A 17,529-nucleotide genomic window follows, 5' to 3' on the forward strand; every position below is an offset into this window, starting at 1 on the left:
ATTAAAACTATTAAAATACAAGAAAATAGAAATTTGAAAAATGAACTTTGTTAGTTATTCCCTCATTTATATTCAGGCTAAATTTTGTTTACATAACCTTAAAAGTGTGAAATTCACAGCCACTTTTAGCTGGTCACCTCCTTTTTTTCCCCCTTAAAAACGCGTCCGTGTTTTACACGGCTCTTATGTAAAAATCATGACAACAAAAATCGTTGCTGATAGTGAACTAGAGTTCGCTCCTCATCCGTTAAGGTCTCATTTTAATCGGCGGTTTATCCTTTACCACCCCAATAAATGATTTCCGGGAGCTAGTTTTACTTTTCAAGTTATTTTATGAAATATAAACCCAATTTTCCCCAAATTTTCTTACTACACGTTCTAGTTTCCGCCACACCCGCAGTGAGCGCTGTGGCGTTCTGTTATATTGTTTACATGTATCCAACAGTGGCCATCCAGTGGCGGAAACTAAACTGTTTAACCGGATAGGATGCCGTATTAAACAACGGTGCAGCCCGTGGCCCATGGACCTCTCATGATTTGGGCCGCCACATCAACGAACTTGAGCTTCTTGCGGCCCTTCATGCCCTGGAGTCATTCGCTGGCAGAGCATCGAAGGTCTCGATCACCTAAATGATGGATATTGTGACAGCAGTCAATTATGTTAACAAAGCGGGTGGTACCAAGTCGGCTTGTCTCAACGACATTAGCCAGCGTATAATTTCTTTGTGTGAAATTCAATCTTTTTCATTGCACGCAGTCTATCTACCCGAAGCACTGAATCGCGAAGCCAATTTTCAATCCCGAGCCCATCTAGACGCAAGCGACTGGAGGCTCGACCCGACTGTCTTTTCGAGAATCAGTTGTCAGTGGGTTCTATCGATAGACCTGTTTGCCTCAGCCTGGAATCGTGATCTGGAAATATTTGTGAGCTGGCATCCCCAACCAGCGGCCCATGCAATCGACGCGTTCAGTTTGGATTGGCATCATCTGCAGGCTTACGCCTTCCCGCCTTTTTCCCTGATCCGGCGAGGCCTGGGGAAAATCAGGAAAGACCAAGCCGAGCTGACGTTGGTAGCGCCTTATTGGCCAACGCAGCCATGGTTCCCCTCGCTCTTAGAGCTGGCATGTGAGAGGCCATTGCTTATTCCACATGAAGAGGGGCCTTCTAGTCGACCAGGTTGGACTCCCACACCCTCTCCTGTCGAACGGCGGGCTACTTCTGACCGTTTGGCGGTTATCCGGAGTAGGTATGAGAAAAGAGATCTTCAGGAAGGTGTCATCAAGTATTTGCGGGCCGCAGATCGTCCCTCCACATCTGCTACATACCAAAGCGCATTGAGCGCTTGGGTTGATTGGAGTATTCAGAGGGTTCAGAATCCCCTGTCACCTACTTTGAATGGAGTTCTATCCTTCCTGTGCGGCCTCGCAGAAACGGGAAAGCTTACTGGACAGTTAATGTATATCGGTCAATGTTGTCGGTGACCGTCGGTGAGATCGAAGGTTTTGATGTAGGCAAGCACCTGCTAGTGGTAAGATTGATGAAGGGTATTTTCTCTTCAAACCCGCCATCGGCTAAATACAGTGGGTTCTGGGACATTAACGTTGTGATTGCTTATTTGGAATCTCTATGTCCTAACACCTGTTTACCCTTCAAGCATCTGTCTTTGGAATTGCCAACCCCTCTGGCCCTGTCTTCCTTATGTAGAGTTTCCGAACTGGTGGCTATCGATTTTGATTCGATCACTGTGAGTGACATAGGGGTAAAATTTGCGCTGTCCAAGCTGCGTAAGAATCAACACCGCGGCCCTTTGAAGTCCTTTACGCTCAAGCGGATGGATGCGGAATCTCTCTCTTGTCCCGTGGCTTGCATGTCAACCTATTTAATCAGGTCCTATGACTTCCGAAGCCAAGTCTACGGTAATAGGCTTCTATTAGGCTTAAAACCTCCTCACAAATCGGTTGGGGCATCCACCGTTGCCCGCTGGATCAAGGAAATCTTAGCTAGTGCCGGGATCAATACCAAAATGTTTTCAGCACATTCTACTAAAGGGGCTGCAGCATCTAAAGCCTTTGCGGCAGGAATCCCTGTAGAGCGCATCCTTAAAGCAGGCGGTTGGGCTGCAGAGTCCGTTTTTTTCAAAGCACTATCAAGGCCCGGTTAACGAACCGGAACTTGACGGACTGGCTACAATCACCTAAATGCTTTGAAATCACAAGGTTGAGGTCGAGCAATTAACGTATAATTAATATCTCTTCTCTTCCTTTCAGGCGAAGCGGATCATTTATACAAAGCCATTTTAGTGGAAACCAGGACCGCTTCAACAGTGGAAATGGCTTCAAATCCGGAAAGTGGAACAGTAACTGAGAAATTTTTTGTATTCGTCACCTGAAAAAGTCTGAGATCTGAGGGGGCGGCACCTTAGCGGGTAGACTCGTTTTTCTTTGTTTGTGCGTTAAAAGGCTGGGTAATAAAGTGGTCAACACAAAGTTGAGGTCTTCTCCATTATACATACAATCTTAACTGCTCTTCAGTCGCTTACGCGACCTCGAGCAATTGTACAATTGGGGGCATTTTTCTTGGAATGAGATGATTTTTTCTGTACTGTACTCTTAAGTCTGTATATTTCTACAACGTACATTTTTTAGGCAGACTTTCTCAAACTGGAAACCGTATATTTTTACATCAAGCTAAGCTGAAGCTCTTTGAATCATAAATTTTTTAACAGAAGATAATGAATCAGCAAGGGTCAGGCCCAAACTTCTCAACAAAACTTGTGGCAGCGACGTTGTACCATATAACAAGTGCAACCCGTGAACTACTGCCATAACGGGTAAGTTACTCAATTGACGATTAGATTGATATTTCTGGAGGTAGAGACAATTTCCATGGTCAGATCCGTTATCAATAGCCTCGTTAATTACTTGATTAAGGGCAACAACATCTCCGAAGCCCAGGTTAACTCCTTGTCCGGCTAGGGGATGTATTCGATGAGCCGCATCCCTGTTAAAATGAACCGTGTAATTTTCCGCTGATTCTGGCCTCTGACGTCGATGCAAACGTTTCAAGGAAGATTGTCATACCCTATCAAAACAGCCTTATGAGAAACGTAATTAACCGAATGGCCAAAACTCAAAGGGAAAGCTGCTTGATGTCCTTCTATGCCGACTACACTGGGTGGAAGCTGGAAAGTATCGGTTTCATTTTCCTCTCTCGAATTAATGCGGCACACTTTCAACAATTGAAAAAATTTTTCTGTGACGTTTTGGGCCATACGATTCTTGTCTTGGTTACTCCACTGCAAACAAACAAAAAATTAGATAGATTACACCATTGTTTGACCAAACCAAAATACATCCATGAAATCATTGTCCACGAGTTTTGCAACATGCATCCTTTCATGTTCTCAGCTTTCATTGTTTTTCAAGCATTAGGGTACTTACAATAGCTTGGTTAATCTGGTCCGTAAAGATTTCTTGAGGTAAATGCAGTAAATGTTGGGCCGATTTTTTATCTGTACTCCACACGAGTGAACTAAGATCGTTGCTCAACTGCACCAAATGAATCATTGTACAAGTTATTAAATTGTTACACGTTAACAAACTTACACTTGTGTTACGTAACGTAAGATTTAAATTAGTCTCATAAAAAATTACTGATTCCCATTGAACTATAGAAAACATTGTGGATTTAAATCAAATGGGGTAGCATTGATTTTTCTCAACAGTAAAGTACTTAATTTTAACTTTTACTTATTATTTAATTCAACATATATTAACCATTGATATTATTGGGCTGCAAGCCTGCAACGACTTTAAGGGAGTTTAATAGTAACAAAAAATTTACGGCGGGGAAAAGTACATTTAAAATCGATAAAAATGGACGATTCTTTAAACACTTGTAGCGGCTCTGTTTATCAAAAAATAAATTAGACGAATGAGGTTATGTTCCGATCATGTTCGTCCTGAACAAAAGGATCCTACTCGCACAGGAACAGATTTGAAAATTAATTTGAAAACCATCATATCACAAAACCAACTTACGTTTGAACACGTACAAACTAAGTGCGAGTAGGGAGCCTGAAACCAATTCAATTATCATTCGTGTGACAAGAGTGATAACTGAAAAGTTAAGTACAAAGGTGTTCCTGGATAAATAATTTTCTTTGATGTAACCAGGCGCCATCTCGAAAGCAAGTAACAGTAATCTATAGTGAGCTATAACGTCCCAACTGAAGGTTAGGGAGCAAGCTAATAATTTTTTTAAAAAACCTTTCAGGGTTTCAGAAGCAACGCTGCTTTAAACACATCAAACGTTATAATGAAAATACGAACCGGTAAGATAGCAATGGGACCGGATGGTAGAAATTTTTGCCAAGCTGTGACATTTTCCGTGCTCTAGAGTGAAATTTATGTCAATGACAGCACAAACGATGTCAAATTTCCAAAAAGGTAGTAACCTCCGAGATGCGAAGAGTGGCAACGACTGCCATTTGATTATAATCATGCATGATGTACTGCGTCTTCATAGCTTGCCGTAACCCCGAGTTGTAACCATCTGCCCCAATCTTTATAAACAAACCGAACATGAAGAGCTTACAGTAAAGACAATGTATATGGCCATTGAATTTGAAGTCATATTGAGAGTTGACCCACTTACTATTAAATCTGTGGTGATATGAGAACCATCTTCAAGAGTAACATGGACTGCATCATCTGCATGTTTTGGGAGCTTGTAGTTAATTACCTTAGATTGATACTGCACATCTACTTGATTTTTGTGGTGTAATTCTTTCACTAATGAATCTTGAATAACATCATTTTCTACAATCCAAGCAATTTCTTCACTCAAATTAGCCCTTCCAAATGTTATTACTGCATCTGAGCCTGCATCCCAAACCTAAATAAGGAGAGAAACAGTTAAGCACATACATATAATAATGGAATTATTAATGAAAAGTGTGAGAGTGACCTGCATCTTCTTCACAGGAGAATAACGAGCATTAACAATATGTTGCCAAGCACCTAAAGACTCAAGTAGCAATTTGGAATTTAAGTTTAGAGAACACACACGATGGTTATAAGCTGTCAGATTCAACTCTTTGTAATTTGATGACTCCAACAACAAAATCCTTTTGTTCTTTAAACAGCTATTCCTACCTATAGACATTAAAAACAATAATAAATACAGTGTTTCAAACCTTTCCTCATTCAGTTTATCATTTTCAAACACACAAGTGTAATTACCTAAGCTGCAGGCCATTGCAAATCCTACCATACCACCACCCGAAATAATAATGTCATAATGAGTTGCAGCCGGGCTGTGATTGAATCTAAAACTGCGTGTCACACACGCTTGTTTAAACGACAGAAAAAACCGATTCATACAGAATCCTGCCATAGATTATTTAACCAAAAAATAGTGTTGGCGACTATCTAAACTTTTTAAGGATATATCGATATTTTTAGATATATCGTTGTATCGATACTTTCCAAGTAGTTTTATCGATATTCAACAGATGGCGTATTGTTTAAAAATCGTAGAAAACAAAATTTAAAATAAAGTTTTTACACAAAAAACAAAACGATGAATAAAGTGAAACGAAACACTAACTTTTTCAGCGAAACTTCTAAATTTATTCATATTTCGCACAATAAAAAAATACAGGCATAGCAGACAGGATCGGCCGTCGAATGCTGCGTTGCGCGATCAAATCAAATGCGAAAAAAGATGTCGAACAGCCCTAATAGAATACTGGCTGATACTGGTGTTAGGGCTCGGCCCCGATCGTTTTCGATCGGGGCGAACCGCGGTTTGCCGGCTAAAAATCACCAAACCGTCGGTTCGGTTTAGCCGTTTTTTACTTCGGTGCGGTTCTCGGTTTGGAATTCGGTCAAACCGGTGCGAACCGCCGCCATTTTGAAAATTTTTTGAAAATTTGACGGAAATTTCAAATCAACCAATCAAATCGCGTTGAGCGTAAAGTGGCACCAATGGTTGCCAGGTGGGACCTGAGTTGAACTTCGAACTTTGACTAATTGACTTAATTGAGTCAGGTCGTCAGGCTGTCAGGCATTGCTGTAATGGCCTAAATTATCAAACATGGCTAGAGATATGTTAAGTATTCCAGCCACTAGTGCAGGCAGTGAGAGGGCGTTCAGCACTGGAAAAGATTGTTTTGGAATTGCTAGGATGAGCCTTAATACCGAGACTGTTGAAGCCCTCATCTGCTTGCGCTCCTGGTTTAAAGCCGGTTTGCTCAACGAAATTGATTCACGTTCCCACAATCTGACTGAATTCGATATTGAAAACATTGACGAATGATGATTCAGAAAATTGTTGTAATGATGTGGGCAAAAATACAACTGGTTTTTCTCATAATTTACGACTTATAGAGCAGTAAAACCTCCTGTGTTGCGCGTTTTCCACAAATGCGAAAATCTCATTTGTGTCCAAGTTGGTCTGCTGCGGCTGCAGCGTCTTATGGAGAAACCATCTTCTTCACGTTGAAAATTAAGTTTTCATAACTATAATTTAGATTTCCCTCTTTTCTTCCTAGCAGTGGGTACCCTATTCATCTTTTCATTTCCTAATTTTTTTTTCTAGCTCCAGTTCTATCTACTTTATTTTTATTTTATTTTTGTTTGTAAGTTGCTCGTCTCTTTTAGCCGAAGAATTTCGTTTGCTGCCAGAAATTCGTCTGCTACAAGGGGATGAACAACAAACCATTCACAAACAATAGCTAAATAAAAATAAACCAGATAGAACTAGGGCTAGAAAAAAAATTGGGAAATGAAAATGAATAGGGTACCCACTGCTAGGAAGAAAAGGGGGAAAATCTTAATTATATTTATGAAAACTTATTTTTTAACATGAAGAAGTTGGTTTCTCCATAAGACGCTGCAGCCGCAGCAGACCAACTTGGACATAAATGAGATTTTCGCATTTGTGGAGAACGTGCAACGTAGGATGTTTTACTGCTCTATACTGTTGTATAAACTGTGTAAAACTTGTTGTGTAAAATTGTGTAAACTGCCGCGGTTCTTACGGGTCACACCGCGGTTTTTCCTAAACCGCGGTTTTTTACATCGCGGTTTTTCCTAAAACCGCGGTATGACCCAACAAACCGCGGAAACCGCGGTGCGATCGGTTCCCAAAAATTGATAAACCGAACCGCACCGGTTTGGCCTTTTTAAAAAAAGGAACCGCGCGGTTCGGCCAAAATCGTACCCGATCGTCGCGGGGCCGAGCCCTAACTGGTGTAGCCACGGCCATGTTAACTCCCCCTCTCGGATTTTTTCCCAAAAGTTGTTGCCAATTTCGCGTATCGATTGTGAGAAAATGAGGCAAGATATCGATTTAAGTGTCGCATAACCGTAACTGCCACCTATGAATTGAGTTTTAAGGGTTGTTATTGTTATAACAACCCATATGTTTATACATACATTTTTTCACACTAATTAATTAAGCCACTTTTTGTTTACTTTCTGAAGTACAGACGACGAAAATGAGCGAAAACATAGCGAAAACGTAATACATCACAAGTTCACAACACAGCCGCTGTGGCGCTTTCGTTATGGGACAGAAAGACTTTCAGGCCAAAAAGGCAATGGGAGGGCCCGCCATAAGCGTGGCTACACCAGTATTCTATTACTCTGCCTATAGGCAGAGTCATAGGCGGCATGCACTCTTTTGGGCGAGTTACCAAAAGGACTCCAGGGTAAACGACTTTTGGTTGCAGGTTTCCGACACTTAAACATCTGGCACACGACGCCAGGACATCTGCCCATCGACTTTAGGACTAGTGGTTCCCGACATTTGGACACACAACAAAATGTTGCTGAACCCAATTAGCAGAATACTCGACCAGTACTCAGCGACGAAAAGACTTCCAGTTAAACGACGAGTGGACTCCCAGGCAATCGACATTCGAACTCCCGGGTAATAGACGTTTGGAATCTTTTTGTTTTTGTTTTCTTTTTTTTTCCAGTGTTCTTTACGACATAGGAACTCCTCATCTAGCGACAAAAGGACTCCCAATCCAGTGACGCACGGATTTGCTTATTTGTTGCAGCTGAAGGATCGTTAAGAACATAGGTATTTTTAATTGACTATGATTATTGTATAGATATTTGTGCTTACATTTATCGGCTGGATAACTTATTTATTTTTATTATAGAAGAAAAGTTTAATTACAATTATGTAAATATTGTACTCTGAAATGGAACGAACATGGGTAACCATGTTTGTTCCAGTCAGACTTCTTTCCCTTCTTGCATTCTGAAATGGAACGAACATGGGTAACCATGTTTGTTCCAGTCAGACTTCTGACCCTTCTTGTATTCTGAAATGGAACGAACATGGGTAACCATGTTTGTTCCAGTCAGACTTCAGAACACAAACAGATTGTAGTTCAAATGTTAATGTATTAAACAACATAAATACAAAATTCTTCGTTCACGGTTGTACAATTTTTCTGGGTAGATTCACATATGGCAATCACGATCAAACGTAAATTTAAACAGTGCTTGGTTACACTTCGGCAGGACATAAGGAAAAAAAAAATAATAACTTAAAAAATAACACAAGGCTTAAAAAATAACACAGGCAAGGAAGCCCCTTAAACAACTGCTTGCCGTCCACGAACTCCAGGCCTTCGCTGGCCAGACATTCTTGCGATTTCACAAAATTCTCGACTAATTCGTAAACAACACTTTGGTTTTCGTTAAAGGACATGCCCAAAAAGTAAATAAAACAATGACACAATTATTGCAAGTGGCTCTAAACTCACGTAATTGTATTCAATTTTTTTACATTACAGTAATAAGAGAATCTATAATCTAGCCGATAAATTCAAGCAATAAATATAAGATAAATATAAGCTAGACAATAATTACAATGAAATATGAAGACCAATCGAATTTAAAATACTTACCGAAAGAAAAAGAGTCCAAACCGACCAAACGTCGCTGGCCCGGGAGTTCACTTGTCGTGATCTCGTAAAGGACTTGCTGGGTTCAGCAACATTGATTGTCGCGCCCAAACGTCGGGAACCAGTAGTCCTAACGTCGCTAGACAGATGTCCTCCTGTCGCGAACCGGTCGTCCAAGTGTCGAGTGCCAGAAGTCCAAGTGTCGGAAAACCTGGAGTCCTTTGGGCAACTAGCCCAAATTTCCCTATCCCGTTCAGGCTGAGAGGAATCCCTATACCGCGTTTCGTTGGTCTGAATGTCTAAAATTTCGACAGTTTTGGGGCGGAGCAAAGTGGTGGAAAGTAGAATCAGAGTCATCTATCGAGAGAAACTGAATTATTCAACGGCCATTTCAGTGTTTCTATTCGAGCTTCAATTTTTCTGGTATCGTCTGCTCTGTTCGTTTCCTTTATCACTGTTGTGATTGGCTGTTGAAGTTTTCAAACGTATTTCCTGATTGGTGCACTTATCACACACCCGCTGGAGGCTCTGACTGCTATTTCCGAAATTAGGCACAATGACAGACGATTCCCCCCATGTCGTGAACCAACCAGGGTTCTATGACTCTGGTTGGCAGAGTCATAGAACTCTGGTTGGCAGAGTCATAGAACCCTGTTTGGTTCAGGCTGAGACGAATCACTATACCGCGTTTCGTTGGTCTGAATGTCTAAAATTTCGACGGTTTTGGGGCGGGGCACAGTGGTGGAAACTAGAATTAGAGTCATCTATCGAGAGAAAACTGAGTTTTCGACGGCCATTTTGAACGCTTATCCTATTGATGTAAGAAGCTGTAAGATGTTAAAAAACTCTAGAAATTCGGAATTGGCGCCAAAATGGTTGGCAAGTGTTCTGTTCCAGATTGTAATTCAACATACTATAAAAGTGCGCAAATAAAAAGTGGAATTGCTCTGTTCTCCGTCCCAAAAACAGCCGTAGGATTATGGCAACAGCAAATACCGTCAATCGTTTTGACGAACAATTCTCGTATTTGCACGCGTCATTTTGATGAGAATGACATAAAAAGTGTTTCATGCTTTTAAACGATGGGTTTTGAAGGAAGGAGCCATTCCGAGATATTTCCTTACACCCAGTAAGTATACAATTCTTTTACAGTATGGAGTGGAATTGCCCAGTTACAAAGTAATTTTTATTGAGATGAAACTTCCTTACAACCATTACAAAGAATTTGCAATGTGAATAGGATAAACAATTCAATAGGTAAAAATCAGTTCTGTAGTTGTATTTACACATGCTAAGCAACATTTTAATTATTTAGCAAACCCTACTGTCGATTAAAAGTGCAGGAAGCATCCAAATAAAGAAAGATATGCCTTTGTGAAGAAGAGCAGACTAAACAAAAAGAGTAATTTTTGAATTTAAAAAATGATGTTGTGTTATATTAAGACATTGTTATATAAATAGTTTCTTATGATTTGGCCACCCCTATGGAAGTCGTTCCAGATGAGAACCTTTAAGTTGAAAAGTAGTTACCAGCTATGGCTAAACAACCTGCATTAGTAGTCGTAGAAACAATACCGACACTACCAGTAAGCATCGTTATCAATGTTAAATTAGCTTCTTTTCATATTTATTTATCAAAACCAATACTTGTTTTCATAGACAATGGTGAAATTGACGCCGATGGATGATGTTCAGGATCCGAATACCTCAAATGAGTCAGAATTGAACATTACAACTGAAGAAACCGTTAATGAAAATGCAGCCCCACTCAACACAAATTCTGCCGATGGTGCTCCATAGGTGAGCCCATCTGGAGGTCGTGGGTATCCCGTGGCAATCCATTTTCGTTCCAAACCCCTTCCTTTTGAAGGCCAGATTTGTACCATCTGTCCGCCCTGTAACATACCTCCGGTATGCCAGATCTGTACCTTTCTTGTACAGATTGGTTTTACCTGTATATAAATTAATTGATTATTATATATTTCCTAAGTTGAATAAAAAACAAAGAAAACGCAATGAAAAGTAATGTTGTATTGTTTTTGAAAAAAACAACAATTTGAAGTTTAATATTTATTTGTTATGTTTAAATTTATTATAATTTATTCGGTCCAGCAACGAAAAACCTGACGCGCTGTAAACCACCACCACAGCGCTCATTATCCAAGGTGACGAGTGTGGTCACTTTTCTTCCTAGTTAGAAAAGATACGTCGACAGATTAATCATATCTTACTACTAGCGCAAGGATTGGGGATACACTTACTTTGTATCGGTCGATTGAGTGGCGAAGCCATTCCTTCACCGAAGTGTACACTTATTATAATCAGTGGCCTCTTTCAGGCGAGGGTGAAAACGAACTGCGTCTAATCAATAAAAATAATTAGGATTTAAGTGGCAAATAAGGCAATAGACTTTGTTGGCACCATTACCACAGATTGCAGCAAAAATCCTTGGCATGTCCAACATTTTATGCTTAAATTCATTGGGTTTTGACCGACCAGTCCAAGTTATTTCAGTTCCAAGTCTATTAGTCATTAACTTGGCCATGACACGATACGTCGTGCTGCTCACGACATCTCCACCGACACGTCCAAGCAAGACAACCTAGAAAGGAATCATAGCGTTTCACTCATTGCGTACAAGTGACTTACATACAGAAGACCAAATTTACCAATCGAGTTTTTACGTCTCCAGTGGAAAGGAGATTTTCCAACTCCTTCATAGTTTCAATGTCGTTAATCGGGAACTCAAAACCCGAAATGTTGGCAGTATCCTCGATTTTATCCGTCACGTCGCGTTGGTTGACCGCCAGTGTAAGGGTTTCGACGGAAGAAGTTAGTTCTCGTAAATGAACTTTAATGTATTCAAAATTGCGCTTGGCGTATGAACGAAAATCTAGAGTGAGTAAAATTTGATGATTAGTCATAAAAGAAACAATGCAATAGGTTTGGAAATGCATCACCTTGATCGCTGTTGCTATCTCGTTTGCTCCTAATAGCTTCTCCTTCACGATTCTCCGCTTGAGCACGTTGTTCTATAGCTGGTCGAGTACGGTGGGCTTCAGATACGGGAAAATAATGCTGCGGTTTACGTTGATCATTTCTCACTAGTGAAACCTCTTGTAAAGGTATTTGAATAGGACAGGTACCAATATCAGGATAACTCAACGGGGCACTATCCGTTTGCGAAAAAGCCTCGTCCAAATGCTGAAATGAATTGACTCACACGTTCACCTCATCCAAATAAGGCTCATCGTTCCAATTAGGACAATCTAAATTAAAAAAGTTTCAAGAATGACCTTCTAAAAATTCTTAAAATCAGCTGGATACCCTCAACATTTTGAACGCTCGAGGAATGTTGATTTGCGTTAAGTCGTTGATTATCTGGGTTGACTGTATCTATATCAAAAGAAAGATTCTCCATGTTTGTAAATTCTTCTGCAGCTGAACAAGCATTTTCTGGGCCATAAAGCTCGTCATGAATAGTGAGATTTCCATCAATTTTTTTAACCTGGTTTTCTGATATGAGGAAAAATTACAAATATTTTTTAATTGTGATTAAATATTGAGGATATGCCAAAGATGGGTTCTTACTTGAAATGTTTTGATTCTTAACGTTGGGATATTTCTCTTGTTTACGCTATTGGTCTTAGGGCAATTGGGTAAACCAGGAACAACTGCCAGCTTTCTTGGCGCAGCGGTCGATTTACTTGGCGCAGCAACCGGTTTCTTAGCAACATCACTCGCGTTTAATCCATGCACGACTGCCGACTGCCTTGTCACAGCAGCCGACTTCTTAGTGACATCAGCTATCTCCTTTTGAGCAGCTATGCAGGGTACAGTCGTTGGTTTCGAAGTGTGAGACCTGTACTGAGAGAAGTTATTCAAGTTTTGTGGGCTCGGCTTCCATGGTCGAGGATGAGGAATGCGCTTTGGTGGCCCCCTCTTCGCCGGTGGAGAACGGAGACTATCGTTTGAGACAGAGCGACCAGAAATGCCAACTAGTGTAGATGGAGGGGACGGTGGTGAGTAAAGCAGGGGTTCTTCTGTTTCGCTGAACGACGCGTCCACATATCCATCCAACTGCTTTGCTCTTCTTTCTCTGGTCGATGTCCGGAAAGGAGTGGGAGATGCCATCGATGCTATTCTGTAACAAGTGAGTTAAACTGAGTCACAAAGCACACAAAGCAAGACCTGACTATCAAGGAAACTTCAGGTCCTCAGCAATAAGAGGGAAAATTGCAAATGAGTTAGGGGGAAACAGTCTAGGCATCCTGTAGCATTTTTTTGAAACCATATCGAGAGGCCAAAAGAAAAGTTCCTCACTAAGGAGCGAGACCTTATATATATTGTAACGTTATGTGAGCGTCTTCGACCTTTGGCCGACTTTCCCTCTTCGTCGACGTGACGACTTCCTACTCCCTTTGTTCTTCCCCATCTTCTCCTTTGTAATTGGGGCAGTCTTGCTCTCGGTGTCTAACCAGCCAGACTCAACAGTCTCTGGTGACATGTCTTTGTGTGGTAGTATTTGTGTCTACTTTGCTGGTGCTGGAATGCCAATAAGCATGGCCAGGTGTGATCGATTGTGTCGTGTTGTGTAATTGCTGGTGCTGGAATGCCAACAAGCATGGCCAGGTCCGGACGGTCGTGGTAATACGACCGTTCGTGGTGCGCTGCGGTAATGCAGGCACCGGTGTGTTCGTGGTGCGCTGCGGTAATGCAGGCACCGGTGTAAACGCGGTAATGCGTGAGTAACCTGTGTGTGTCTGCTAAAGTCAGGAAATAGACCGAGCGGTTCTCAAAAGACACCCATCTAAGCTATTCCTTACCCTCATTTCTTAACAATATCTAAACGGGAGGAAGAAATTGGCGAAATGAATAGATCTGATTTGTCTATATAAAGCCGCCCGATAAAAAAAGGATCGCCTCGCATTTCAACAAAATTCTCAATTAGCGCAACATTTCCATCTGTTAGTAAAACACAACAGTTTGCCAAATCGTTTTTTTCGCATGATAGGAATCTCTTTCCCACCAAAACCTGTCGGAATTGAATACCAAAGCAGTGCTGTAGCGTCGGCCCAGAAAAATGCTCTTTTTTAAACAGATACCACTTTGTAGCACTAACAGGAATTTCACTGATAACGTTTAATTCCAGCTCCTGCGTTCGATGGACTAACTGTTTTAACGGTTTTTCACTCTTTCTTACTTTCCGTTTTACTTCTTGTAAATAGTTTTCAAACGGGTATGCACTGTAAGTATTCAAAGGCCCAAAACGTATCACATCTTTAGCCAAGTGAATTAGTCCATGCACATTGTAAGAAACAAACGATTTCCCATACAACTGAACTGAATTTTTGACGAAATTTACAAGAAGTTTGTGAGCATACTCATTAAAAGTAATACAAAGAGATTCTGATGATAAAATTCTTATAGCAATGCTCAACGACAGAAAATGTTCGTACTGGTCCTGCGGGACAATATTGAAAAAAACAACAGGTCCAAAATACTCAAGACATTGACCGTGCTCGGTTCCTTTCCACCTAGCGAAATCTTTGGTAATTCGCGGCTTGCGTGCAAAATCTCTCGGGCAGTACTTTTTAATCGAAACGAGGTGACCATCTACTCATCGTAACTTAAACGGACTAAGTTTGAACTCTCCCCCCTTAATCCATAAATTGCCTAACTTACGATGTACTCCCAGTAAAGTTAAATGCAAATAATCAAATGGTACATCAAGGACAAGATCAATCGGCAGCTCTTCAAGAATGGTCCGTCCTCTGTGATGATCGGGGTCACTTTGTGACCTGAAAGATTCGTCGTCGCGTAATGCTGCATCAGTCTCTACGTAAACAACCCTTCCCCTTGGATTTACTTGAGTTCTTCCAGCTTTATCATCAACCGCATATTCACCTATGGTTTCACATTTAGGGCAGCAGCTGTAACCACCGTGATCTACAATTTTCAAAATAAAGGCTTTTGCTGGAGCGTCGCAAATAAAAGCGCAATTACGAACTCGTAAAAGTACACCCCTTACAGTTATACCATACTCAAGGATAACCTTTAACTCGCGACAAGAATGTTCCAAGTATATGTTTGAATCAAATGGTTTTTCTAAACCCCAGTATGTTCCAGCATTAAAAGGGGCTTCGTTGGCTCCTTTTAAGTTTGCCACCCGCAATAGAACGCTCCAAAATTGACTTCCACTAGATTTTGACAATGGAAGTCCATCAATGTTAATGTACAAATCAAATTCACCCTTGTCAAGTGAGGCATTTTAAAGAGCATTGACAATGCCCTTCTCTAGTCCAAAATGAAAGTAAAAACCAGGGAACATTTCAGTTAAAACAACATCGCGAGGGGTTTTTACTAGCGTACGGCAGGTTGAAGGCAAATATTCTAAACCAGATTGAGTTCGCAAAATTTTCAAAAGAGAATCTACTTGATGTTGTTTTACGTCACAAACTAAAGCCCAAGAAGCCAATTGTTTTTTTAATGATTGATCTCCACCTAAAGCCTCTTCTAGCCAGTCACTGTCGTGGTTTAATTCTTCAAAATCACATATGGAACTATTTCCACTTACGCTTGCAGATGAAACGCCAGTATTACTATCATTGGTGTCTAAGCAATCGTCTTCAAAATTTTCAGTTGATTCGACAGTTCCCAATACAACAGCATTATGAACAAGCTCTGCTTCAGGGTCCCGATCATACCCTTCTGCGTTTAGCCCGACATCAACGGCTTCGGGAAAAACTTCCTCTTCACTCTCATCCTCCATTATTAAAAAATTTAAATCTCGAACGTTACGCTGAACATCCCTCCTCTTTCTACGTTTAACGTTGGCTGGATTCGCACTAGCCATGTCCTCACACACACAGTCACTAGAATAATTCCTATGAACAAACAGCCAAACTTGCGAAAGAACGCTGCCCACAACTGCTTCAATAAAATTTAACCTTATATACTAAATAAAATGTTTTTAAATGAACCGTCTCAAAGGTTACGATGATCCGCCGAAGTTATTTGCAGAAAATAGCAGTGGAGATCGGTGGAACTCAGTAGGGTTTTTGCGGGCCACACTAGGGTGTCCCATATTTGGGCTTTTTTTTATTTTTTGAATTTTTTTTTTTTATCGGGGTGTGTTTTTTGAAGAAAAACGTCGTAGTGCTATTCATTAAAAAAAAAAATAAGTCTAGGGGTCCCCGTAGGCGAAAAACCGCCAAAAAGTGCCAAAAACTACGATTTTTGGTACTAAAAAATTAAAAATAAATACTTAGGTTTCATATTTCACTGCGTTCTTCAAAACAACAATAGATGATCACCTTACTTATGACTTCATAGAAAAAAAAAATTAAATATCAACTTGTGAGGGTACCCGTGACCGAATTTAAGATTATCTGGCAACGCGCACAATTAGTACTTTCATAAAACGGGGTCACTGGTCTCAGCTGTCTCATGTTGAAGTACTAGTTTGTTCAGTTGAAAGCTCTGTTGCAATGCCTGTTCTACGTTCAGGAAAACAAGTCAGGGAATCGACAAGTGAAAATGTGCTAAATCAACTGAGGAAAAAATCCAACCAAGAACGAAGAAATATCCGCGGAAAATCGATCGATTGGCTTATCGGCCCTAGTGAAGAGGAGAGTTTGTCCAAACGATCTCGCTTACCCATAAAATCACTTGTGTTGAAGAGATATTTACACCTGAGTCAACAGTGTTCATATTCCACAAAAGGATCTCAATCAACGAGAGAGAAGTGTGAAATTATTTTTAAAGAATTGCGAACAGTATGGGAAAAATCAAATATTCCAATCAAAGCAGAAAATTTATGTATAACAGCAATAGTCAGGCTTGTCAAATGTTGGATGTCATTTAAGAGAATTGATTTACAAGCAAGAAGCAAGTTCACAACAAAGAAGTTAAACGAAAGAACGAGCAAAAGAATAGAAAATTTTTCATCTGATATTTTAAAGCTATTCGACATGTCTGCCAACGATTGTTATGAAACATTGAAATCATCTCGACAGCCCGGGTGGAAACAGGACTATCAGTTTCTATTAAATCAACGACAAACCCCGCAAATTGGATTCATGGGCCGAGAAGATCAAGCAAATATTCAACTAGAAAAAGACGAAAGGCAAGGCAAATTTGTGTTGAAAAGAAAAGAAATCTCACGAATACCCAAATAGTCCAGATATTTAGTGATGAAAGCAGTAATATATCCGAGTCGACTGATGAAGACATTGAAGACTTCATTCCTGATCGAACTTCAACACCACATCCGTCTGTAATAACTATTGATCTACCAACAAGATCAATACTAAAAGACATTTCACAAACTTCAGACCGATGTAATGTCAGTATCAGAGGTCAGGTAGCTATGGCAAGCGCACTTATAAGAAGTGGAGGAGGAAATCTCTTGGATGTTTCCTTGTCAAAATCAACTGGTCATCGTCACAGAAAAAAACAAAGAGAAGAAAAAGCAAGAGAGATTTTTGAAGAATGGATGGCAAACAAGCCAAAATTTGTTGTCGTCCATTGGGATTCAAAGATGATTACGAAACTAAACGGTCAAATGAATGAGAGAGTGGCTATTCTCGTCAGCGGC

General features: G+C 40.5%; 1 protein-coding gene and 1 long non-coding RNA gene across 2 annotated transcripts; one reads left to right on the forward strand and one right to left on the reverse strand.

The window, feature by feature from the left end:
• Positions 1-2,605: 2,605 nt before the first annotated feature.
• Positions 2,606-5,458, reverse strand: LOC116935476 (ubiquinone biosynthesis monooxygenase COQ6, mitochondrial). The gene is made up of 8 exons (XM_032942776.2): positions 5,245-5,458; positions 4,970-5,157; positions 4,658-4,897; positions 4,458-4,565; positions 4,333-4,395; positions 3,442-3,549; positions 3,082-3,296; positions 2,606-3,001 (listed from the first exon to the last, which is right to left on the reverse strand). Exons 1-8 carry the CDS (start codon positions 5,396-5,398, stop codon positions 2,689-2,691), a joined length of 1,389 nt encoding a protein of 462 aa, XP_032798667.2. The 5' UTR covers positions 5,399-5,458; the 3' UTR covers positions 2,606-2,688.
• A 4,967-nt stretch (positions 5,459-10,425) lies between these two features.
• On the forward strand, positions 10,426-10,692 carry LOC123470021. Its single transcript, XR_006643388.1, has 2 exons — positions 10,426-10,516; positions 10,590-10,692. It is a non-coding gene; the product is annotated as an uncharacterized LOC123470021 (long non-coding RNA).
• The last annotated feature ends 6,837 nt before the right edge of the window (positions 10,693-17,529 follow it).

Source organism: Daphnia magna, linkage group LG1, assembly GCF_020631705.1.
Source record: "Daphnia magna isolate NIES linkage group LG1, ASM2063170v1.1, whole genome shotgun sequence".
Lineage (NCBI taxonomy): Eukaryota > Metazoa > Arthropoda > Branchiopoda > Diplostraca > Daphniidae > Daphnia > Daphnia magna.